The 27,469-nt window shown below is 35.9% G+C and overlaps 2 protein-coding genes across 4 annotated transcripts in view; one reads left to right on the top strand and one right to left on the bottom strand.

Annotated features, from left to right (window-relative positions):
• The window catches only part of LOC145693429 (serine protease inhibitor 88Ea-like), a 124,819-nt gene that overhangs the window by 63,795 nt on the left and 33,555 nt on the right, over positions 1–27,469 (top strand). Inside the window, exon 1 of one of the 3 annotated variants that reach the window (XM_081769414.1) lies at positions 12,534–12,759. The exons of 1 other annotated variant lie outside the window; for it this stretch is intronic. The gene's annotated coding sequence lies outside the window, so the exon portion shown is untranslated. Of the gene's footprint in view, positions 1–12,533; positions 12,760–23,877; positions 24,028–27,469 lie in introns of those variants that run through there. One more of the 3 variants, XM_081769415.1, reaches the window with a different exon arrangement.
• On the bottom strand, positions 11,151–11,486 carry LOC145692438 (uncharacterized). Its single transcript, XM_081767747.1, has one exon. It carries the CDS (start codon positions 11,484–11,486, stop codon positions 11,151–11,153), a length of 336 nt encoding a protein of 111 aa, XP_081623873.1.

The following is a 27,469-nucleotide window of genomic DNA, read 5'->3' as shown; positions in this document are numbered from 1 at the left end:
CGATGGGAACTCGTGTGCTTCTGAACCCACGTTAATTTGTAAGTTCACGTCTCATATAGCCTTGATGCTGAAATGGACACTAAACTCTAATCTAATACTAAATACAAATATTTAAAGAAAAATGATGACGCACCAAGATGACATGAATTTGGCTATCAAATCCATTTTGTGTTTTCAGTTATTTTCTAGTAGTATTTTTTCTAGGCATCCTTTCAAAAGACAGTGATGCAAATTTGGTAACTGCGAATTCCTGTTAGAAGACATGAAATTATCCGATTAGATGCAAAATTTCCCGTCCACTAAAATAGATACCGTAAATTTACAATATCTAACAATAAATAATTTTGAAAAATATCGCTTTCGAGGGAAAAAATGAAGTGAAATCTTTGAGTTTTACGACCCATGGTTATGCCGGTTAGGCTAAAGGAGAGGGGTGATGGTGAGAAATTAGTGAAATCGTGGAATGAAGAAAGTGGGAGGAACGGAAGAACTCCGAGGAAACCCACGCACACGGTGTTTGTCCACCACAAAGTTCACTTGGTGCGTGCTGGGATCGAACCAGGGTCCCGAAGCACCAGAGGTGAAGGGAACTCATTCTCGTAGTATGAAAGGCATTATTTATAATTATGCATGATAGGATCACAAACAAAATTTTAAAATATTATGTGCACTTAATTTTAACAAACATTATATTTGGTGTGGGAGGGAATGTTATGTTCGAAAAAAAAGTCCTTAACACGATTCTTGTTGCTGCGCATTGCATGTTCCTTGCTACAGAAAAGATGCAGCGATAGGTAGGCTATTTTTCAATTGCTTTACATTAGCTTAACGTTTCAAGTCTTTTGTGTTTCTGAAGTTCACTTTTACCACAAAAGAGCTCAATATTGACATGTCTTACATAGCTTTGGTTCGATTCTCAACACGGACTGCAACTACCCGTTAAATTGGCATCCGAAAGGCACTCTTTGTTAAACCAGTGAGCAAGTAAACAGTCTTTTGTAGGATCGTGTTTTACTTCTTGAATTTATTTTTGAACATTTCTGTGAATTCAACAACAGAACGCAGTAGAAATACGGACTAGTTTTTACTCCAACCATTACTTTCGCTCCAACCCAGGGATGCCACATTTATGATTTCGTATAATACTAGATTTAATGATTTTACTATTGAACTAGTAATCTAGTACGTACTTTGGGTAAATAAGCACATTCTAGTGATTTTTTTGCGATCAAGGTGTATGTTAACCATACAGCCACGAGGAAATTCACATAAGCACACACACATATATATTGTTGAGTTGATTTTAACTTTACCGTCTCTTTCAGCAGCGAGGGTATATGAAATGTAGACCTAACTACATGAGCTCGCACCGGGAATTGAACCCGAGTCTTCCACGACAAAGACGCGTACACTAGCCACGGAGTTCACACACACACACAGAATCAGAGTCCTCACACACCAAGGGTGAAAGCTGTGCCACTGAGTCACAGCAGCCACGAGGCTAGGTCGAGTCCACTTTACGTTCATAGTTTCTTAGTACATAAATGTTACGATTATGAAATAGATTTTCCTTAATGAGCTGCATAAAAATAAAAGCTTTCGAAATGCATTAAACAATTAGTTCGATTTGAGTGTGAACTTAAAGTTATATCAGAGTGTAAATACGGATACGCACCAAAGCTCGAAAACTTAATACACTATTTCTCCTATATAGTCAGCATGTATCAAGCAATCGTTCAGCTTTCATTTGAGAGGATGGAAATCGAAGGCTCCTGAACAACTATGTTACTAATGTGAGGAGGTTTTTATCTTACAGTGAACTGCTTTGATGCCAAGTGGCCTAACTCCAAAATTGAAATTTTCCAGGAGTGAAAGTTAAAGTTCAATATCTCATGAACAATCCATATTTCTTTTATGTTGGGAACCAAAACCATAACTACTGTATGTAGTTCATTGTTTTATAATTTAGTGTTTACAAAAATCCTTTTAAAAAATACCTATTCACAGAAGTGAAAGGTACTTATCTGTACTAGTTCTTGGGATCCAAGCAGTCCATTTATTGTAATACTAGCTTAATATACCCACTCTTCGCATGGGGCGGTATTTGAAAGTCAATACCTGTGGAAGTATCACCATTCATTTCAGCGACCGCGAAAACTATGGATTTGACACTAGTATCAATCAATATGGGCTATTTATACATGTCTCGGTATTCCTCACCCGCTGACTCCCGGCCCGCATACATTGGTAGCTGAATTTGCAAGTCATCGCTGATGGAAGTGTCACCATTGATCTCAGCGACCGTGAAAACTATGGATTTGACACTAATGTCGGTCAATTTGGATTACTTTTACTACATGTCTCGGTAAACGCCCCCCTGGGACCCCCCCCCTGGTTCCAATTTTGACAAAAACGCTTCGCCTTAGACTGGGACCTGGACCAAGGTATCCGTGACCAAAATTTGGTAACTCTCGGTCAACTTGTCTGGTCCCCAGGTCGGTCCCAGTAAACGTCACCCCCCCGAGACCCCCCTGGTTCGAAATTTAAAAAAAAACGCGTCTTGATCTGGGGTCTGGACCAAGGTACCCGTGACCAAATTTTGGGAACTCTCGGTCCACTCATCTGGTCCTCAGGTCGCACACAAACAGACAGACAAACACACAAACAAACTCTTTATTTTATTTATATTAGATAAGATATACTATGTAAAATAGTCTCGTATCATAATATGTGATGTACAACAAATGTTACATTATATATTATCCGTAGCTCTTGATATGCTGCAACATATTAAAGCCTCAAAATAGTTGGGCAAGCGAATAATCCAGAAGTTACGTAACCCTATTGCTTCATGGGAACAAAAACAATAGTTATAACTATGCTAAATTACTATAGACTACCAACTGCTCATTCAGAGAATTTATGAAGTTCACTTTATCGCAATAGTTTTATACAAACAAGATTTAGACTACGGATAATAGTTTTATACAAACTAGATAATCAATTATTATTATTATCATTATATTTGCAGTACAACCAAATACAACGACATTAACTATTAGTTCTAATTAACTGAATTGAGCTCAAAATTAAATCTTGATCTTTAAAGATTAACTATTAATTTTATGCGTTCTGTACCTTTCTGAAGGAATAAAAGCTGGAATTGGTTTCAGGGCTGTTTCTGAGTGAATACTTTCTTCTAAATAATATTAAAAATTATAGAAAAATTTTCGAGACATTCGAGTCGAGTCGAGATTTTTAAGAGCCGTCTCGACTCGACTCGTGTCTCGACTCGAAAATTCGAGTCGAGAAATACGTTTGTCTCGACTCGTCTCGAATTTTACAAAGTGTGTCTCGACTCGAATCTCGACTCGAATTCGAGTCGAGTCGAGTCGAGATTCGAGACATGTCTCGACTCGAGCGCATCCCTAGCTGTACAAGAAGTACTAAAGAAGGACCTACGTAGGTCAGTGGTTATCAACCGATGTGTCATGACACACTGGTGTGTCACGCAGTCCCAACGGTGTGTCACGAAATTTTAGAAGTTAAAAACCATGAAGAATTCAATACTACCAAGGTAATTAGTTAAAATCGAGACAGACTGTACCAGTCAACATCTCCAGTGGTAGCAACAATGGTAGTGATATATAGAGTCATTGTAAAAACTAATTGGTTTCACTATTATAATAGATAGATATTATTATTATTATTATTATTATTTATAATAAAAGTATGAAACAAACAAGCGTGTCGGGATATCTTGGATGTTCGGTAAACTGTCTCCTCAGTCCAAAAAAAAAAAAAAAAAAAAAAAAAGTTGAGAACCTCTAATCTACATTATGAAAATGATATTTTGGTAGAAGCTAGAATTATTACATAGCTTTAGCTATGAAATCTAAACCAAGAACTAGTGGATATTACAACTATGGACGGAATTTAGGGGGAAAAAATGAAAATAAATTCTGAAAAAGAGAAAAAGACGGTGATTGGAACAGGATTAACCTGAGAACAGAGAGAATTCTACTAACGATGGAAGTGAAAGAGAAGTAAGTAAAAAAAAAAAAGAAAAAAAGAAAGAAAAGAGAAGTGAATTGTGAACAAGAGCAAACTGTGATTTGCGGCTCCCTGAATAAAGCGTTTTAAAAACTAAGACTTTTATCACTATAAATCGAAAATGAAAGGTAAGGAAACAATACGTTGTTTCCGATTGCATGATTACTGAAGTTATGAGAGAAGGTTGTCTTTTAAAAAAATTAGTATTTAATTTTTTATTTATTGTAAGCGTAGTCTGTGATTACGGTTTGACAATGCTCTTTTAGCTGTTGTGTACTTGAGTCATCTCTGCTCGATGCTTCATATGAGAAAGTGCTCATATTTTTTAAAATTTCCAAAGTAAACATCGTCATTTTTAATGATTTAACTTTATTCTTTTCATATTTAATTCTATTTAAATGTGCTTTGGGTTTTAAAAATTAATTTAAGTTACTCATACAAATTTAACGTTGTTTAAATTAATTTATTTTACATTAATACATCATTTAACGGGAAACAAATTGTTCAAAGATAACACTATACAAACTGATAAAATCATATTAAGCTAAATAAAATTATATGCATGAGTGTGAAGCCTTATGCATAGCTGAGGAAACAAATTTCTTTCTAAACCTTAAAATTTATGCTCTACGAAAACCATGTCAGTTGTTCAGGTAAAACTGATATTCGAACAAATCTTCATTAAGTAGTTCTTCTTCTTCTTCTTCATTATTATTATTATTATTATTATTATTATTATTATTATTATTATTATTATTATTATTATTCAGATGACATTGCGTTGTGTGGTTAATGAGACATAGGCTATAATTATAAATGACTTTTACATTTTAATTTCTGTTTCGCTAAAATTTTGTCAAAATATAGAACGTTTATCTATTTATCAGTCGATAAATCACATCAACATGAGCAAAATAACGTTCTTGAAGGTAAAATTTCATTCGTAATTTTCGAGAAAATCGGAAAACTAAAGCAACTTTCGTGACAGCAAAAAGTCTGTAGTTATTTGCCATAAAAAGAAAATCCACAGTTTTTATTTATTATTATTATTATTATTATTATTATTATTATTATTATTATTATTATTATTATTATTATTATTATTATTATTTAATGTGAGAGTAATTTTCTTACTCTACAGTTTTCGCTTAGCTATTCGCTTTACTATTAAATATTAATATCAATTTCATTAATAAAAACCTACAAGATAATTAAGAACGTAGACGCAATTGTAACGGTTCATATTTTTCAAATGACCTTCAAAAAGTAAATGCAATTGTGTCTTTTATATATATTGCAATTGTGTCTTTTATTTATATATATAATTGCAATTGTCGCAGATCACAATTGTCAGATGTAAAAGTAGATAATAGCAAAATTTCCGTTCATTTAAAAGAAAAAGGAGAAAGAATACTTTCCCAAATATAATAATAGTCTGTGAAATCAAGATAAGATAGGAGGCACTTGAGACGTTTTAAGGACAAGCACAATATGCAGGAATATTGCACTTACGTATAAATAATTTTGAATTAGTAATCCTCAATACATTATAGGTATTCCCTCTACATGACTAAGATTTAATTATATGTCTCATATAATTTCTTGGGAAAGGGGAGGTCTAAACCTATAACTTACTTTGCTCAGTAAATGAAGATAAATGTAGTCAATGTTCATGGAAATACGAAATGCTATGATGTAAGTGAAAGGTATGTTACTCATTTTTTTTAATCGATTCAGGGAATAAATTTAATTTGAAGTGGTAACTAGTATGAAGAAGAAAGAAAACCTAATTATAATCTACAAAGGATAAATGTGAGATTACAGTAATTAGTAACACCATTGATGATTATATCCTTATTTCATGTTCATTATTACGCATGATTCATTTACAATGACTCACCAAGGAATTTCATTAAAAATTCGATCAAATTTTCTCAACGTAATAAACAAAGGATTTTTGATGAGTAAGTCGAGTAACTGTTTAAATCTAACTTTATCGTATTAAAATCCATTGTGTACTTAGACACTTTTCGCAAACACCCACATTTAGGTTGAATTTATAATAATTCGTATATAATTTCTTAACCACTAAAGCTAAGTTCTATTGTTCTTCACCTAGTATGCTTCAAGAACTGAATTTTGGTTTATATTTCTGCGGTAAGTTTATCGATCGGTCTTTATTAGAGGACTTTATTACTATTATTATTAAAAACTAATTAACTAACTCTATGGCCTATGGAACCCAGACTTTTAACGCTGCGTTCACGAAAGCTCTTCATTAACTTCTGTCTTTGGCCAACTGAATCCAGTTTCTATTTTGTATTCTTATTTCTGGGAGATTCAATCTAATGTTCTCCTCCCATCTACGACTAGGTTTTCCTAATGGTCGTGCTCCGATTTTATTTTCAGTTAAAACTTTGAAAGCGTTTCTACTTTCTTCCATTCTGGACACATGACTTGGCCACCTGAGCATCCTAGACTTGATGACCCTAACAATGTTTGGTAGATGGTATAAACTATGCAGTTCCTCGTTTTGAAGTTTCTACCATTCCTCTTGGATCCGAATATTTATCTAAAGATTTCATTCTCAAATACTTTCAGTCTGCGTTCTTCCCTCAGATTAAGTTGCCATACTTCGCAACTATACAACACAACAGTCATGATTATCATTTTATATATTTTAAGCTTCAAATTGCTCGACATAATTCGCGACCACAAATGATTTTGAACGGAATAATAACAAAAATCATCTGCTTTCAGACGATATTTAATTTCTTCATGGTTATGGTTTTGGTTTGTTAACATTAATCCTCCTACTTTGTCGAAAGTATTATTTGATATTTTGACGCATCCATAATTCGCAACACTACGACGTCCCGGCGAACTTCATGTATTTAATTTTGTCTGCATTTACTTCCAAACCCATGTCCCTACAAGCATTTAATAAGACCTCTGCATTGCTTTAATTGTTCTCCCATCATTCCCTATTATACAAGGTGCTTCAAAATTAATATTGGGATTTTAAGGCTTTGCAGTATTATTACAATTAACTTACAATTATAAATAATACATCCAAATGAAAGAGCAACTTAAACGGTTTTGTATGCATGCCTACGCATGCACTGTTTCCTCTGTCTGCCGATAGAAAGCGTTAGTAGCAAAGATGGCGACTAGTGAGTAGAAAGCTTTTCATGTTTCACATTTTGTAAATACTGAATCTGTAGTTACAGTGCAACCGTTTGTGTGAAGAATTTTGAGAAAGTGCTTACAACTATGCCCTTATCATTTGCAGTTGTTACAATCTCTAAAGCGTACAGACTACAGTTCACGTGCCAACTTTGCAAATGAAATGTTGGTGCATGACCATGAAGATTTTCTGGATCGTGTCGTCTTCATTGATGAATTGACATTTCACCTAAGTGACGATATGAATACTCGTTCGCATGTGGGAATCAGCCCCACGGGATGGTACAGTAACAATGAGATTCCCCTAAATTGAATGTATAAGGAACCATGTTTCGCAACCATAGAGAACAATAAGCATGATTATAGTTTTATATATTAGCATGTTACAATAACAAATTATAGGATTTAACATAGTATTGCACGTAAATTTACTTGTATTCCTGTGAGATATAAGAGCAAGCTGGGAGCAAGGTGGTAGTTACGTTTACAAGTATTCTCGCTATCGCACAGAATTGTACGAGTAAATTGTATGTAAAAATGTAATACAAATTATGAGTTTTCATAATTACAATAGATTTGTAGGTGGTTATTTGGTTGTTTAATAGCAATAGAACATAGGAAATACCGGTATGTAATTAAAAACAGATTTCTGATTTAATACATTTTTACTGATCGTACATTACATGACAATGTTGGGTTAAAACTCATAAAACTTGTGTTTTTGAAAGTGGAGATAAAAATGTAAATAAAAGATTCAATGAACGAGATCAATGTAAAAGTGATCCCATGTGGAAGACCACAGAAGAAAGGGGAGGGAACTAAAGAATTTGAAGAGATGGTAAAAGGGGGAGGATAGGAGCCCCAAAAGGTAATACAAACATTATTATAACAAGGTCTTCTTAAAGATTCTTGCAATATTTAGAAGTAAGGGACCGTGTCCCGTTAAGCAAAATATCTTAGTTACGCCAATTCTAATCACCTTATACACACAAAAAGTTAGATAGTTTTGTTATGTCTTGAAACATTCATCTTCGAACTAGGTTACCGAGACGGAATACAACTTTATTGCCGAATTGCTTAGTACAGCGACTTCTAGAATATATATTAGTCACACAATGCTATGTCCTTGATGATGACGATCCACTTACATTATGTAGTGAAATAACAGTGCTAGTTCGAAATTGGAAGAACGTTACCAAAGCGTTTGACTATAAAACATATCAACACATCAAGAAAACTACTTCCTTTGTGCTGAAAAAGTCTGATTTAATTTTAATTCGACCTCGCACCTGATAGTCTTCCATCCCCTAAAAGGTATTGAAAGCTCTTGCATCCAAAGTGGGATAAGGATCAGGCACAGACACAGTATTCAATTAGCATCAACACTGAAAAAAAAATCTCTTTGAAATAATTATACTTTCGTGCTTTTATACCCACGTCAGTGATTACAACCTCCTACCATTACATGACATTCAGTTCCGCCCTAAACACAATCTCCTAAATAATTTACGATGCTCAAGCATTATGATCAGTAGTTTAAGTGGACGAATAACTTCAATTCTGTCTTCTACTATTCCACCTTGAGAAAGCGTTCAACAGCATGTGGTTAAGTGGTCCTCAAGGACCGTCCTTGTGGCTCTCTCAGATTGAATCTCATTAAAAACAAAAGAAAAAGAAAAAGAAAATGAAATTCAAGTAAATGGCATATAACAGTTAATGCATTCGAAATATATAAGAATTTGGGGTTTCATAGAACATTCTAAGTCCCTATTTAAAGTAGTCCCCACTTGAATTTATTTCAAATACTTTCTCAAAATTCAACCAATACTAATTCAATACTAAATTTGTTTGAATTCGTGCACATTTGTATCCATACTTTTATCCGGGAGGGTAAAATCAGAGTGCGAGGAGTCTGCAATGGGATAACATTTCTTTAAGGACGTGCTCGGTACAAGAGTGATTCGTATTCACCATTTAATAATTCTTAGCTATTGGGGCGTTTGATCAATTACGGAAGGGTCGAGTGACAGAACACACCCGGAAGTACGCCTGGTAAAACCACATGTATCAACCCATACTTTCGCAACTTATTTTCTTTCTGAATGAATATAACTAATAAAAGAGGATGATTTATGATCTGGAAAGAAGGAAATGTTTATTTCTCTAAACTACTTACACAATACATATAATACGTGATGTAACAGTAATAATGATAAAAAATATATGATGGTATTCACTTAATGTAGAAGGCGCCGTAACAAATTCCTTCGGGGCCTCCCCTACAGGAGACTATTTGGAGGGCCGCCAATCTGAGAGTTATTTTGAAGATATAACATTTAAGGCTTGACCCCCATGCCAGAAGCCATAACAACGGGGCCCCTTGAAAATATTTATATGGTTACTTTTTTTTTTTTTTTTTTTTTTTTGCAGAGCCATGTCCCTTTGGTATTCATTGCTGCAATGATTGTTGACACTGTCCTTCTGAGAGTTAGGAACAGTAACATCACTAAACGACATTAAGTAAGGACTGGATATTTTGATTTCAATATATGCTATATCAATCATCAATTTCGTCATGATTTGTATGCTCTTTTGCTTTTCAGCATTCAAGATCCCAGACATTGTGTGTTGCACAATGCATACTCTTAATCGACATAATATTTAAATGAGTTTTACTTTTCGAATATTTCTTGGATTTTAATAACGGATAGGAGATAAAAACAAGTTTGCTATCAATCTGAAACTTTATGTAAAAATATTATATACGCAAAATAAATAAGAGAATAGTAACAGTATTCAGTAATTAAGTAGAGGGTACCCCTTCGCTCGGGGATGCCGTTGCACTATTAGAGCCCTATTAGAACATAATCCTATTATTTCTCCCTTCAAAGGTGAATTCAAGAAAATTTACAAGAAAATATCCGCCATTTTAAAGGAGTTACCCTAATTTTTGAGCGTAGCCTATATACAGTGGGTCAAAAAAGTTTCCGTACAGATATTTTACAGTTATGTATTGTAATATATCTTACAAAATACAGAAAGAAAAGTACAATTTCTATGAGTTTTCTATAAGGAACTCCATAATAAGCATATACATAAGAAAATAAAACATTTTGAATCTATAATTTAGAAGAAAATCAAATATACACGAAATACTGATCATATTGAAAGTCAAAAAAGTTTCCGTACACATAAAGAAATGCACATAAATAAGGGCACCACTTTGCATTTCGACTGCAGTTAGTGATCAGTTTACCTTCTTTGGCCTTAAGTACTTCTCGCATTCGTTTCTGCATTGCAGTGACCAATTTTGATGTAGTTACAGGGGAAATGTTCCTCCATTCTTCACGTAATACATTTTCAACTAGTCCTTGTTTCTAATATTGTGTTTCCTAATGCACATTCCTAATTCATCAAACAGATGTTCAATAGGATTGCAGTCAGGAGATTGTGGAGGAGTATGAAGTTGTTTCGGCTCATTATACGACAACACTCTTTCACTTTTCGTACAGTATGTTAAGGTCGTTATCTTGCTGGAATATAAAGGAGGCTCTCATATTCAGTTTCTTTGCACTGTTGTGGAGATTCTGTTTCAGAATGCTTAAGTAAACGTGCTGTTCCGTTGTACCTTTGATAAAATCCAAATTTCCTATTCCAACTGCACTCATACACCTCCAGAAGAGCACACCACCACCTCCATGCTTGAGAGTAGGACACAGATGCTTCGGTTCCATGTACGTATTTGGGTTCCTCCACACAATATCTTTTACATCGGATCCATGAACGTTGAATTTGCTCTCATCACTAAATAAAACAAGAGTTCCAGAACCTAATTGGCTTGTCCACATGAGCTTTTGGGAACTCGACACATTTCTTGGCATTTGCTTTATTAACATATGGTTTCTTTCTGGCTACGCGACACTTGTAGCCCGCTTTTCTGATGATAGTGCGAACTCTTTCAGGAACCATTTGTTCACCATAGTTTCAAGCATACTAGCTAGTTTTGGAGCACTTGTTTTGGGTTCATTTCGAATAGTTCTTAAAATAACACGGTTATGATTATCCTTTAGCTTCGTTGGACGGCCAGTGCGCGGTCGAACTTTGGAACTATTTGTTGCAATATACCTATTTAGAATGTATTGTACTATAGAATGTGATTTCTTTACTGTCTCTGCTATATTTCTAAGAGATTTACCTTCTTGTCTAACTTTTACTATTAGTTCACGTATTGGAATGAGCATCTCCATTTTGACGAGTCATTTTACTGCCTCTATAGGTCCTCATTGTCCAAATTTAACTGCAGTAGTACCTCATCACTAGTAGAGCACGATACTGTCATCTGTAACCACTGAAAATGCTGTTTGGTGTGTGTTATGCTTTCTTCTACTGTATTTTTGTGCCGTCTACGGAAACTTTTTTGACCTTAATTTTCAGCAACTTAACTTAAATCGTCAGTTATACTATCAGCATATTCAATACCATCACTATAATGTGTACACATTACAAGTAGACACGAACAAATTCAGCTAATGTAATTGCGTTTTATTATTTATTTATTTTAAGATATTATAACATTTTGAAATTACTAATCTCTGGTGTACGGAAACTTATTTGACCCACTGTATACTATGATAGTAATATGGACCTCACTAGATAACTCTAATACAGAGATGCAAATAAGCAACAAAGTTTTACTAGCCCAAGAAAAAAGCTACTAGCCCACATCTCACAATATAAACCAATTACTTACCTTCGGTATGATATTAAATACTCGCCCTCAGTGATGAACCACTCGCCTCGGGCGAGCGGTTATTTGCATCCCTGCTCTAATACTACATACAAGAAGGGCAAATAAGTATGGAATTTCCAAAATCTGTATTGGATCTTCCGTCTGCCTATCAGCCTACACAAATGTGTTAAAAGCTTTTCCTCTATTGAAAGAAAGTTAATGTATCTGTTGCTCTCAAAAGTTTATTTACTTGTTCCATTCTACCCTTTCTGAATCTCTGACGAAAGCGCATGCTTATTATTACAGTCAGTTTCCTCCGGGCAAATGTTTGGAATGCGCTGTGATGTGTGCATCCGTAACATAATAATACAGGTTAGAAAATCATCAAGTCCATTGTTTTCTTTTTTTTTTCTATTTAAATAAAAGGAAAAGACAAGGAAAGAGTTACCTCGAGGGGAAGGGAAGAATAGCATCACCGCATGACGTCATTATTGTGAGGACAATGTAGGTCAGTGGGCCAGCCATCATCTATACCATGAAGATGATAACAAACCTTGGAGCGAGTCTATAGTGAAAGTGGCGGAGAGAGTGACTGGCTAAGGTGAACGAAAGAATTACGCTTTGCGCGCTTCGGTGGTAAAAACAAGATTTTCAGGCTGTGTTGCGTAGTTTTCATTTTTTTGAAGAAACATTCTGTTTTTTGAAATTTCTTTTACAGCGTTGAATGCCATTAGTACTGTGTTGTTTATATATTTATTTTGTTTATTAGTGAACTCATTATTTATAAAAAGGTGAGTGCTTTTCTTATTAGTAAAAAATATTTTAAAAAGAGAAAATAATTTTTTTTAAAAATGTCATATTTCTGAAGAAATAATGATGTTTATAGTTGCGAATTAGTAACATAGAGTTCTTGTGTTATTAAGTTATTTTTATTTATTTCTTACTAGTAATATGACTGAGAATCCATTTGCTGAAAGAATCGATGAAATTGCCGCGCTCATACTTTTTAAACCTACGAATTAGTATTCTGATAGCATGTAAGCCAAGGTTACGCATACAGGATAATGATGTTCGGATATGATTCATACTTCATTTATGCGCGTTACGTTGATCAGCGTAAACATGCTATTATTTGGATTAACAAAAACATGTCTACCAACACCAACTTTCCTGTCTTCTTTTTTTTTCTTGGAAACACGGTGGCTCAGTGGTAGAGTATTTACTTCTGGTGTGTGGAATCCTTGGTTCGAGCTTCTATCGCGTAAGTTTGTGGAGGACAGTATCGTGTCTGTGGGTTTTCTCGGGCTACCCTGTTGCTTCCCACATTTCATTCCACCGTCGCCATTCACTCACGGTACCTTAATCATCGTCTCCCTTAGCCCAAAGCGCATAACTGTGGAACATTAAACGTATATATTTTTAAAGAGTGAACTTTAAATCACGGTTTCAAAACTAATATTCCCGATTTGTCTGTTTTAATGTTCACTGATAATTTTATTCACATTTCTTCTATGTAATTTCCTCAACAGCATGCGAAGATCGAACATTGTGATTTGATCCTTCTCCGTTTCAGGTCCTCTAATACGAAATGTTAGGCAAAATACGATAGATTCCCGACTATCTGGTCTAATGTGACAGAAGAAGAGGCTGGAGTTCTCCGACAGGAAGAATAGTCTCGTATAAGTGGTCACTTTTTGGCTTACCCATATTATTAAGAATACATTCTTTTTAATACCAAAACCCACTGTTCTTAATATTTTCTGACTTCTTATTGCAGGTGAATACTTTATAAATGAAAGTTTTAAAATGTTATTACAGAAAAATGTAATACAAGAATAAAGGTGTTGTACATATTTTGCGTTATATTTTTAATGTTTAACTTAATGCTGGAATCATCAGCCCCGCAACCAGAGGGGGCTAGGGGGGCCTGTTCCCCAAAACTGTTCGTGGCCACTTCAAACCTCAATATAAAATGCTATTATTAATACAAAAAACAATTTGTAGAAGAATTTTTAATGAGTTGCCCCCCCTAAGGTATTCATGCCCCTCAGACATCTGAGGCTGGTTGCGGGCCTGGGAATCATAGCGTTACATTTTAAAAGCAAGAACGTAAAACGTAGACCTAATTCACTTTTCATTAACAGTTATTTCTAAAATGTACAAAGGAGGGCCTAAAAGAGTCAAAATTTATAGTTTTTAGTTTCTGAGAATGTCCTTGATGGATGACTGCTTTTCCTTGGAAGAGTCACATTTGTATGAAGGCCTTACGTTACAAGTAAAGTAGATCGCTAATTGTTTTCTTCCTTTCGTTTTGAAACTAAGCTGCATAGTATACGAAGGCTGAATAGTCAAGAGTTTACTGTATAAGCAGTTTATAACACATAAAGTAATGTTGCTCTACACAACGCCGTATCATAAATTTTTAAGAGATCTGATGCTGATAATCGGGGTGGGACCCTCCTTACAAGACAGCCGGGACAGTTTCGGATTTAAATCCCTCCTCTTCTCCCAGAATCGTTCAAGACTCCAAATTCGCAGCTTTCCTCCGAAACCTAATTCGTGCGATATTAGGAAAAAAATATCATTTATTATTTATTTTCATTTTTTACTCATCGATATTTTAATAGGAATAATCTCTTTGTCAGGGTGTTAAAATCCGTGGTGGTTGAAAGCAAACCCTACGTAATATTTTTGAAAGAAAAATCCCCCAATGAGAACATTAGTGGGTGAATAAAGTGACCCTATTGTCAGTAACTTGCAAATTACAGTAATTCATGTATAATTAAAATGTATTTCCCATGTAATTAACGTAGTTTAAAATTATGTTCGCTGAAATAACTATTGTCAAAACATTCCAGTGCGATGAGTTTTTTCTTCACTCCTGTCTTACCATCCTGCATACCCCATACAATTAGACTGTTATGATTTCACGCTCTGTACTCTGTTACTCACTCTGAGATACGAATTTTCATTGGGTATCTCGGTTTTTAGTCAAAAAGTATAGCCCTACACATACAATAATAAATGTAGCCTAAGTTCTAACAAACATTTTGTATTTCTTGATACTTTGTACCGTTTTATCACTTTTGCGAAAGCACTTTCCTATGAGTAAACTAGAAGAAAAGAATCTTTGGAACAAAAGTGTTTTTTTTTTTTTTTTTTTTTTTTTAAGTATTGCTTAAAAATATTAATGTGATTTAATAGAAATAATCGAGAGTTCCTTTTCAGCGCGGTTGCTTATGATACTGAACCAACTGTTTAAAATGGAATCGAAACGATTAGCCATATTCGTGTCCAGTATAAATCTTACTGGCGTTTGCACCCGTGGACACTCATAGAATGCATATACTTGGCTGCAAAAGGTCACTTTTCAAAATACATATGGGGTCAAAAATAGGCTAGTATGCGAAACTGCATAATCATCTTGAAATAGTATTTTTTTAAAATCATATTAATAGCAAGTAGTGTTAAATTTACACTAACAAGGAGACTTACGGAATTGTCACTAACCGATTTGGATGAAATTTTGCATACTTGTAGAACATCGAAAACTAATCGAAACGTATTTTTTTTTTTTATTTCGGCAATGGCGCGGGTTTAAGGATAGAAACCACCCTTTGAACGTTAGATATAATTTATTCAATGAACTAGTAAATTTGTGGCCTTAGTGATATCTCAAGATAATTAACGTGTATATAAATCTTTTCTTAGAGTTCTCTATCAAATACCAATACTTGAAATGAGATGTGATCTTTTCAGTTGGGTGAAATGGTAACCTGTCAGAACTTGACCACAGATCTTGAGATCTGGGGATTGAGCAGGCTAAAAGGGTGTTGTAGTTCGCCCCGATGTTTATGAAACTCGCCGTAAGACCTCCAGCGGTGTGAATTGGCATTGTGTCATCGTGAAAAATTATCATTGCCCGGAAAAATGTGGATCATAGAATGCATATGTCCACTTAAAATATACACGTGATCATTGGCAGTAGGCCTAATGTCCACTGTGAGGTTACTGGACCTATGGATTGCCACAAAATTGTGACACATAGCATCCCAGTTAAGAAAGAGCTCGGACTCGGAGTGTGTAAGCTTCTTTCGAGGTTCGGAACACACACATCTGTTGTTGGAAAAAAGACAAAAGAAGACTCATCGGTCCATATTTCTTGTTTCCAATCATTGGTGGTTCACTTTCCGAATTCAAAGCAGTACTTTGTGTGCGCTAATGCGCTGTTGGCTGTTTGGAAAGTGTAAGCGGACAGTGAACGTTAAGGTATTTGTCTCACGTTGGACTGTGATTGTTGTAACAAGCTGTATTCGCTCATTGATTCCGCAGTCACTTTTGTTGCATTCCAGCTACGGTCCTTGGGAATAATCTTCAATGCTTGACAATACTATCAGTGAGCCTTCTCTTCCTTACACTATTACCTTTCACCGATGTTTTTTTTTTTTTTTTTTACCGTGAGTTTTGTAGACTGCCAGAACTTTGGACTCTGCTCTTCACGACATACCTAACTCGCTGGCCACCTTAGGACATATGCACTAATCCCGCACCCCCAATTTGGCCTTTCTACATGCGGCTTTGTCTTACTCCGTGCGGTGTACTGTAGACGATCATCTAGCTTCTAACATATCACTTAGAACGGCCAAGCGCTACACACACATTCTATGTTATCACCTTGTACATGTTAGTCTTTCGAACATATTTCCATTATTTCAATAACTACTTGTATTTCTGAATGTGTGTGTGTGTGTGGGGGGGGGTAAAGTAGCAATTTTGGCTAATTTTTATTGACTGATTCCACAGCAATTCTTAAAGGTTAATGGATACCAAATATGGATTGAAATTAAATTTTTGAATTTTACGTCCCGCGGTTATGTCAGCTAGGTTAAAGGAGACGGTGATGATGAGAAATGAAGGAAATGGTGGAATGAAGAAAGTGGGAGGAAAGGGAGAACTCCGAGGAAACCCACGCACACGGTGTTTGTCCACCACAAGGTTCACTTGGCGGGGGCTGGGATCGAACCCGGCATCCCAAGCACCACAGGCGAACGCTCTACCACTGAGTCATCCCGGTTACCCCAAATATGGATTGAGAATCGAACATAAGAAAGCTTGTTCATTTGTATACTTAGGAGACTTTCTGAATCGAGAAATAAAGAGTCAAAGCTAACATCTGCATTAGAAAACGTGTGTATTGTCTTCTTCAATGCTCTGTTGGCAATATTTCATAATGTTAAGAACCATTCACATGATTAAAAACTTGTGTAGGATGTGTGCATGTATAAAGGGAAGATAACCGCATGAGAAGAATGAAAGCACAAGAAATAATGATGGATATGGTACATTCTAGAGGCTATTAACCTTTTAAGAATGGCTGATACAGAGAAGATAAGTTATAAATTACGTTTACATGCTATAATGTACGTCACGTATAATCCTGAATGATGGTATACGGGATCTCTCTTGTCCACGAATGAATGAAACATGAATAATTGCTTTTATATGAATAATTATCACTGTGTTAAAAATGTACATTGCAATGTCCTAGTCCTGGATACAATTAATTTGAAATAGATTGTACCGCACAGGCAGCATGGGCAATGTGACTCAGTGGTAGGACGCTAACCTTCGGTGCAAACTATTCCTTGTTAGATTCGATCATGTGAACAACATGGTGTTGTCCGTGGGTTTTCTCAATCCCGTTTCCTGTCTACTTGGTATTCTATCAATTCTTTCATATTAGTTCACGTTCACTATCATCCATCTCCATTAAGCTATAGAATATAATCACAGAATGTTAAACCGAAATTTCGTTGTTTCACAGGTGGTGATTTATCCATAGGAAGAGAGGAAACTCTGATTAAAAATTTAGTTCTCTATATCTCATGTTAAGTATTAATTCCTTCTAGAACTTCAAAATCCCAACAAAATATGAAGAAATTATCACTCCGATGATGAACTCTGTGATGAAGTTTTAATGTTTTGGTGATACACAAGTTCCTCAGTATGTCTCTAACGGAACTAAACGGACTGAGGAATAGACTTAACAAGTCATACCATGCGTTATATATCACAGCAGTGGTGTACGCAGAATGTCATCAAAGGGAATTGAAACTTCAATCCTATTTCCTTTCAGGACAAGCGAGATTTTCATGTATAGCAAAAGTTTATTTCTCCACGAATATTTTTTAAGAGGGGGTTAAACCCCGAAACTCTCGATGCGAAACTTCTCGATGTAGCACAGCTTTAGAGAATTTCAGGGCTATCTGTCAAGGTAACAGTGAAGTTTCCGGCGTATAATTCCTGACTATTACTCATCGAAGGTTTTTCATGCATTGTCTCTGTTGAAAGTATTATTTACGAGTAACTTGCCAAGTACTGGCTGTAAAGCACTTTCGGTTTTTTTTCCCTTTTGAATGTTCAAATGTGTATTTCCTTAAAAAATTAAAATTTCATATGTTTTACACCTTATGATCATTGGTATACAAGTTAGCTTTACCAAAAGTATGTTGAAAACCTACTTGGACCCTCAGTTCATAAATTAGAGTAAGTTTTATCATTTATGGTTCCTGGCGCTACAGCCAAGAAAGGACTCTGGAGTTTAAAGTAGACCCTATGGCTGACTATATTAAGTGATGGTTTCCTGAGGTTTTTTCCCAGTTTCACTAAGAAAATAATGGAATAGTAAAATTAAGGACCCCGACATCTTCATTTTATGTTTTTTTTTCTGTTATTGACTGTTAATGATTACAGTGTAAATGGGCGATGTAGGTCTTGAAGATGTATTATTTAAATAAATAAATAAATGGTTGTTGCTCAGCTAGATGCGTCGTCAATGCATAGGTTTTCAGCTACATTGCTTTTGAAGGAATTTGGTTTACCAAAACTTCTTTACATATTTTGACCTCTCCATCTGGAAGACAAACTTCCTCAAGAATTACTCAACGGACCACGGTCAATTTCGGCCAGGATGTAAGGGTCAAAAATTAGGAACAGAGTTCATGGATGGAAGTGATGCTAAAAGCGGAAGTGATAGAAATAGATCATTTCAGAGTTTAATGTTGGTCACTAAAGATTAAAAACGGTAATAGATAGCAAGAAGCGGTTTTCTACAATCGATTAAGTGTGCAAGAATGCATTTTATCTCAATCCTTAACTCTTTGCGAAAACTAGAAGTTATAGAAATCGTTCACAACTCAGGTTCCAATAATGATCTACATATAAAAACAAAAACGATAAAGAAATAGCGAGAAGTGTTTTTTGAAATCTGTTCAGCGTCCTAAGAATAGGTACCATCTTGTCTCAACACTCTATTCAAACCGAAAGCGTCAGAGATCAGTCTCTTCCGTTTGAACACTGATCGCTATAGAGTAGAAACGATAATAGATGTAAACAAGTGGTTTTCTGCAATCGGTGCAGCGTTTGAAAGAATATATTCCATCTCATGGGCGTCTCTGGCGGAGGGGACGAGGAAGGCGCGTCCCTCCAATATTTTGAAGTACAAAATATTCAATATTTTATTCTAATTTAATTTATTTACTAACGACAGAATACCATATAAATAATAGCTATAATAATAATAATTTGGAATATAGACCTAATATTCAGGCTGTGAAACGATTATAACAGAGTTCTTGATATACCTTAGGGGGTCCGTGGTAACACATGGAATCGAAGATAATAAACAGGTTGGCCTAGGTAGTACAATTTAAATAACTTTTTTTTAATGTCCTCCTCCAATTTTACATGGCAGAGACGCCAGTGATCCATGTGCACCCTAAACTAAAGCCAAAAGTGGTAGAAATGTACTACACTTCCTGTCTTAATGTTAATTGAGAAAATACCTCGCCATACAAACCAAACTCCTTTACGTGACACTGCTACTTCTTAAATATACTCCAGTTCCGTCACTAGCATCGATACCTCTTGGCTTCCATCGCGGATTAAACCAGGAAGTGGGGGCCATAAGCACGCCGTTACGTGTCTTTATGGAAGTAATTTTTCTCCAGTAATGTATCTGCAAATCATATCTTTACCTTATCTTACGATTGGAGTGGCATTTGCAGTAACTGAAATTTGTTAATTGTGATGAAAGAGAAATCAAATGGCCATACAGCTTAGTGAACCAAGGTCAACGGTGAGAGATGGAGAGAAATCAGTGAAAGTGGGCAGAAACAATTTTTCCTTTCACTATCGTTAAAACCTGTTCACAATCAAAATGAAATGTGAATTTCTTGCAGAACCAAAGTACACAAAAAATTGTTAATATAAAAGCAATGAACTTTTGTGTGAGTGTGAATTTAAAACTTTTAAATACAAATTATATTGTATACTATTTAGTTGATCTTTGGAAACATATGTATGAAATATTAGGAGCGAAATTTGTCTTCCTGCTAGTGACTTACGCTAAGGGTTCCGCGATTTAGCAGTCTTCCCTTAAATGAAATATTATGATAATTAAACATCTACCATATAAGGATGTATGTACGAAAGTCCTGAAACAATATGAACTTGCGAGCTTGAACCTCCCTTTGATAAAATTCTGGTTACACCACTGTTTTCTATAATTTATATATCGAGTTTAATTGAAAATTTTTGTTGCAGAACCTTTCTTAAAACGGAAGCGAAAAGTACTTTTTGTTTGAAGAAAATTTTCTTCATAAAGTTACCATTATTGGTAGTCACACTCTCCACTCGCTCGCCACTCGCCTCCTTTGCAAAGTTTCCATGCTAATTTTTGAGTCTGTTGCAGAAATAGATTTTAATGAAGATTGCGTTTATGACTTTTAGTTGTTTAAATCGCTTAGTCAAAAGCACGTCTGATTGCCCATTCACTAGAGAAACACTGCGAACATAAAAGCTATAGATATCGATATCATCTTGATTGGTTGGATCGAGGTTTCAGTAGCGAGGTTGTGCGAGACGAATCTACAGCAAGCTCCTTCGTGGCTAAGCTGTTAGCATACGCACCTTTGGCGCGGGAGACCCGGGTTCGATTCCCGGCGGGAGCTCAAGTAGCTCGGATTCCACGTTAACCAGTAAGTCCACGCCTCATTTAGCCTCACTGCTGAACGGGATAATAAACTCAAAATCAACTTGAATCTACAGTTTAACGAGGGATACGAACCGCATGAGTGAATCATGAATCGAATCCGGGTCTTTCGCACCGCAAGCGAGTACACTAACCATATAGCTATGAGGAAGCTTTCCAGTAAATGATGGTTTCTAATTACTGAATAATTAGCTAAAGAAAATTTCAGGATTACGCGATTGCAGGATTGCACGAAGTAAATTGTAATCCTGAAATATGGATAATGCAAAAGTGTGGTCCTGACTGATGAGCACCTAAATGTGAACATTTCACAGGGCATAAATTTGTTGGTCACATACGAAGAAAAAAAAAAATATCCAACTCTCGTTTCACCGTCCTTGTGTCCGATTGCAAGTTGTTTGTCATAAGTTGTGATTGAAGGATGCTGCATTTTTATTAGCACGTTACAAGTTTCACATATTTCAATTTTTTGTTGTGTATTTTACATATTATTATTATTATTATTATTATTATTATTATTATTATTATTATTATTATTATTACTCGTATTATTATTACAAAACGAAAAAGAAGGGACGGCTTGGTTCAAAAACAATACGATACTAGGCAGAACTTCTCGACACGAGATAGGTATATATGTTCGAAACGAATTACAGTGTGTCAGGTTGAAAATATACCAATAAGAAATGTGGATTCCTGGGGAAACAATAGTGATAGAATCTTCTGGTTTTCTTTCTCAGAAAGAGGAATTAATAGAATTTTCTGCATGGCAGACAATTGAACGCAACAGGATCTCACGCATGCCCCGCGGTGGCGTAACTAAAGGCTTGGGGGCTTCCCCGTAAACAGCGTGGAGTGGGGCCCCTTCTCTATGTCCCATTTCCCTTGATGGCTTGCCCCCTCCCGCAATGCAGGGTGTGCGGGGCCCTTATTTACGACCCTGCGCAAACGCATTACTCGTGATCAGAATGGAGTCCTTTACTGTTCATCAGAAAGTGAAGTGCTGTTTTTGGTTCGCAGAATTTAAGTCCCCCTAACCGTACAGATGAAATTTAGACAACAATACGGACACGAACACCAAACCGTCATTGCATTATTAGATGGCACAAGTAATTGCTGGAAGTTTGTTCCAAGATTTGGATCATCTAAGACAAAGAATTATCGATGCTTGTGGATTCGTAATACCTCAAATGTTACACAGTATCAGAACGGAGGTTGTGTATCGACTTGATGTTTCCCGAGCAACAAAAGGGACACACGTGGAGATGTACTGAAGTGAGTGGAGTGATTTCTTCATCTTGGATATACAGTTGTATTCCTCTTTTCGAAAGACAAAACCGGACGATTTTATCACTATTGATTCCCCAGTTAATCAAATTTGTTATTGGTATATTTTTGTTCGGACACATTATATTTAAGGACAGACGTAGTGTTTATTTTACATCTTACGATTTTGGAGTGCTGAACGATAAGCGTCAGTGGAGCTTTCAAAAAACTGGACGACACTTTGAATGAGTCAAACATATATTCATTTTATACTCGATGAATCATGCAGGCAATTGAAAAGGAGTGAGAAAGGCATTATTTAGTGGGAGAGGGAGGTACTCATCTAGTTCTTTTATCTCTTAGGACAGGATTCAGTATGTATCTGTCAAATACATGCTATGAATAAAAATTTTCCGAGAGAAATAACATGGTGAAATTCGCTTCCCCCTTCCCTGTGTAAAGTTTAGTTTATTCCGCTGCAATCTCCCTGTGATTGGAAGTAACTTTTTTTCGTTCAATTTTATTATATGGTTGGGGGTCGCGGTGGCTCAGTGGTAGAGCGTTCAACTCCGGTGCTTGGGGTCCCTGGTTCGATCCCAGCTCGCGCCGTGTGGACTTTGTGGTGCACAAACACCGTGCTCGTGGGTTTTCTCGGGGTTCTCCCGTTTCCTCCCACTTTCTTCATTCCACCATTTCACTCATCTCTCATCATCACCGTCTCGTTTAGCCTAACCGGCATAACTGTGGGACGTAAAACTTAGATTTCATTTCATTTTTATTATATGGTTAGCGTACGCGCCTTAAGCGCGGGAGACCCTGTCTCGATTCCCAGCGAGATTTATTTAGTTGGGGTTCTAGGTGAAGCTGTAGGTTCACGTCTCAGCCTTACTCTGCAAGGGACTCTGATCGCTAATTCAACCAACCGTTCAGTTCATCCGTTACGAATAGTCAAAAAGGTCCAAGGTTGGCTTAGACACCTCAGGGCACATTTACAGGCTGAAATAGTTTATTTTGATGGGGCTTTTTGATTGCTAGACGAACAATATATTTGAGCTAGCGCGTTTGCGGAAGTGCCGGTATAGTTAATGATACTCATGTTTGAACATTGACATTGACTGTCATGTCATTCCAGTTGCTCTTCAATTCTAAAAATGACAGGAAATATTATTAGTAAACACTTTTTTCCTGTTTCACAAAGCCACATAGATTCATATGAATCACTGAACGATCTTTTCGAAGGAAATGCTTTTTCTTCGTATATTTATTCTTTTTCAAACGTGACTTTTTTCAATGTTAAAATTAATTTAATAGTGCTCAGTAAACATGGACTTTATCGAGTAATCTTTAAAAAAAAAGGAAGAAAAGGAAAGTTTTAAAAAAACGTATATTGTAGTGTGTAATGATGTCTAAGCAATCCATGGCTGAGGACAAGGTCATCGTTAGAGCTCGGAAAACCCATACTTGTTGCGTCATTTGTCAATTTGGTTCACCAGACTGCATGCATTGGTTTGGGTTTTAGCGTTGTCATGTAGCCTTAAACGGTTCCGGCGATTCAGCGAACGGAGAAAAACTGCCACTAGAGCGAGGACAACAGTGATGTAAGACTTCTAAGAGAAGATCTCCTGAGCAGTGATGCAGTGTAGGTTTAGCTTCTTCATAAATTGAGTGTCAGTTTGTTCTGGTTCTTTGTGTCGTGTAATACGTCATTGGCAGTCACTTGATAGTCGCGAAATACGCCTAGGTAAGTCATAAAATATTAGAGAAGTCAGAATTTTTCTTTTTTCCTTAGCTACAAGACATATATTAAAAAAAAAAAAAAAAAACACACACACACACACACTTGTCATTATATCAGCAGGATTGTCTTCTAGAATATTGTATTTTTCTCATGAACGTAACAAATTTACTTCTCGTCGTTTGGGGCTCGTATGACTACTAATTGAGCTGAGCGAAGCGAAGCTCTTATACTCGGGTTAGCCGTTTGGTTGTCCTCGAACTCCTCCTAGACCTTTTGGCCGATCTCAACCAAACTTAGCACGCTGATAGAGTATGTCGTGCTGAGTGACAACATAGGTCGAAATCAAAAATCCGATGTACCATCGAGGAATAATGACCGAAAAACGCTTCCTCCTAGTATAATAAATGGTTTGACGAAGTTTACATTAACGATAATAGCAAAACATATATATTTTATAGCTGAATTTTTAGTCCTATATCAATGATTGATTGATTAGGTTCATTTTTTTGTCAGGTGTGAGATTCGAACCATTATTCGGTTTAATATTTGAAACAAGAATTCACACTGAGAATCGAACCCTTGACCGCGTACCAATATACAAAATCATGCGCTAATCGTATGCAATTCGTGTTAATCCCGTCTCCATCTTTTAGCTTTCTATTATATGCTGTAGACCTACATCATATTTACATGTTAACATTTAACAATGATGAACGTTCGTTTTGTTTTTAGTGTAATTTGATTTAACTACTTGTTCCGGATTGGATTTTCAGTAGGCCAGTGTTTATCCAATCGTGGACATGGAATCTTATATACTACTATATTTTATCTATTAATAAAAATGGCCTACTTTGAAAGCAGCATTTCGTTCATTTTCTATTGCTACATGTAAAACAGATCTTACTACATCACCTGTCTAGATTCTTACAGTGAGTGTTCTTGATCTTGAGGTTATTAAAGAGGTAGCTATACTGCTTGATTAAGATGTAGGAGATTATAGATCAAGAAATGAATAACCACTGACATGTGGAGTCAATGTACTGACGGAATAACTATAGAAAAGTCACTCCGGTCCTCAGAAGGTACTCTTTCAAAGCACAACTCGTTCGTTTTGATATATTTTGTTATTTAACGTCCCTTTTCAGCACCAAACTTATGAGACGTAGATTTGCAGTTTAAAGTGGAATCTGAAACACCGTAATGCATTCAAAGTTTACTGCTCTCACATGGGGAATCGAATGTGGGCCCACATGCATCAAACGTGCACGCACTAGCTATATACACACGGAAAAGAAAGTATTTGATAGTTGACAAATTGTCATTTGCCAATTACTCGGGAACAAATGAATTAATTTGGTTCTTATTGTTTTTATCTTTGGAATAGTTATAATTTGATAACTTGTCAAAATCGGTACTCTAATAAGTTAATTCAGTGGTTATCAAACTTGCTGATACCGCGACCCACGCTAGATATTAAAAAAGTATTTTATGGCCCACCTACTTTTATTCAAATACACATGTCATTCTACGTAATGGTGGTGTATTTCAAACCAATTAAATTTTGTAAATTGTATTTCTAATTTTTTCATAGAAAGGTAACACTATTCCCAACACAATCCTAACCCGTGACAGATTTTGACTCATCCATTCTCTTTCCATCCTAACCCAGCATCTCTATTAATGGTACAGCGGGGGACACTTCTAAATGGTACAGCCATATGGAGATTTACGGCTAAGGTGTACCATTTAGAAGTGTCCCCCGCTGTACAACAGGGCAGAGCTCTGAGTAATCACTTACTCTTCACTTCATTAACAAACCTTCCAATTTTCATTTCCTGTATGGTACTTACTTTACAACATATGTTTCTGCATCAAAATAAATTTTTCATAATCAAAAGGAAAAACTTCTCGCGATCCACCAAGAAACTTTCCACGACCCACCAATGGGTCGCGACCCATGCTTTGAGAAACACGGTTAATTTATTGTTGAGTAATTAGGAAAAGTTTTGTGAACTGAACAATACTTTCTTTCGTGACTGTACCAACAGGGAAGTCATATATTTTGCTGTGTATGCGATATTTTCTTGATAAGTACCTACAGTTAACTATTTATTTTATTGAACTACTGATTTTACGATTACTGAGGATGCGAGGGAGTAAATTCCTTTTCACTGATCAGATCGTTTATGATCAGAGAACTTTTCCGTTAATTTTTCCTTTGTGAAATTTGGAATTTCATATTAATGTATACTACATGAAAAGTATGCCTGCCCAACTTATTTTTGAAAAGAAATAGGAATTTCCGAATATTTCGCACGCAGTAAAATTAGTGACATTATTATCCTAACTAAATCATAGGAATAACAGTAAAACGTTTTCTTAAAAAAGAAAAAGAAAAATGTATTCTGGAAAATCCGGAGTTAAGACGCTGTAAGAAAAGAAAATGAAATGAAATGTTTGAGTTTTACGTCTCACGGTTATGTCGGTTAGGCTAAAGGAGACGTTGATGATGAAAGATGAGTGAAATGGTGGAATGAAGAAAGTGGGAGGAAACGGGAGAACCCCGAGAAAACCCACGCACACGGTGTTTGTCCACCACAAAGTTCACTTGGCGGCTGTAAGAAAAGAGAAAGGGTAATACAAGTGAAAACAAACTGTACACTTTATCAATGGCTTTGGTTGCTTGGACTGGGTTTCTCTTTTGAGCAGCGAGGCTATGGAACGTAATCCTACAACTTTACGTGGGATCCGAATTAGATGAACTGTCACTGAAAATAGAACCCAGGTCTCACGTGTCAGAGGCGCATATGCTAACCATATAGCTATGAAAACAATTCTTGCTACCAGTGGCAGCTCCTTTGTTCTGCACGATAGAAGTCACATCGCCAATAGTGACAAAATCGGCTTTGTGCCCTCTCCAAAATCTTCCCAACTGTGGAGCTTCCAGTGGTTTTTCAATTTGAATGCATTCCGTAAATTCTGATGTGACACACAATACTTCACTTTTTTTTTTTTTTTTTTTGGTATTCGAGATTTAAAATGTATTTTTTTTTATTTTTCTTTGATAGCTCACAGACTGTTTCTCTAAAAATAAGACCTAACTAGAAAACAAGCCCTAGCATAATTTTTCAGATTTCTCAGCAATGTATAAATTTTGATTTCTCAGCAATTTTTCAGCAATGTATAAATATTCAAAACATTTTTGTTGGAAGAGGTCCAAAGTTTGAAGCGGGGGGGGGGGGGGATAATAATACAAGACACTACGTTTATATATCTAGTATGGAGCAGGCGTTGTTCTACAGCCGAGAAAAAAGAGATAAATAACAACACTGGTACCTATATTCTCACGAAAATAGATAAAAGTAGATTGCTTTTATCAGAAAAGAAATCATACAAGTCATGAGTAAAATCAAATTTTTAGTCTATTATGAGTCATTTCTGTGCA

This window comes from Thermobia domestica, chromosome 8 (genome assembly GCF_964235325.1).
Source record: "Thermobia domestica chromosome 8, izTheDome1.hap1.1, whole genome shotgun sequence".
Classification (NCBI taxonomy): domain Eukaryota; kingdom Metazoa; phylum Arthropoda; class Insecta; order Zygentoma; family Lepismatidae; genus Thermobia; species Thermobia domestica.
The sequence above is the reverse complement of the archived record's forward strand: the minus strand, read 5'-3'. Positions and strand labels throughout refer to the sequence as shown.

What these genes read in the sequence shown, in the direction of transcription:
- LOC145692438 (XM_081767747.1), bottom strand. Translation starts at nt 11,486, where the DNA reads ATGGAGATGCTCATTCCAATACGTGAACTAATAGTAAAAGTTAGACAA.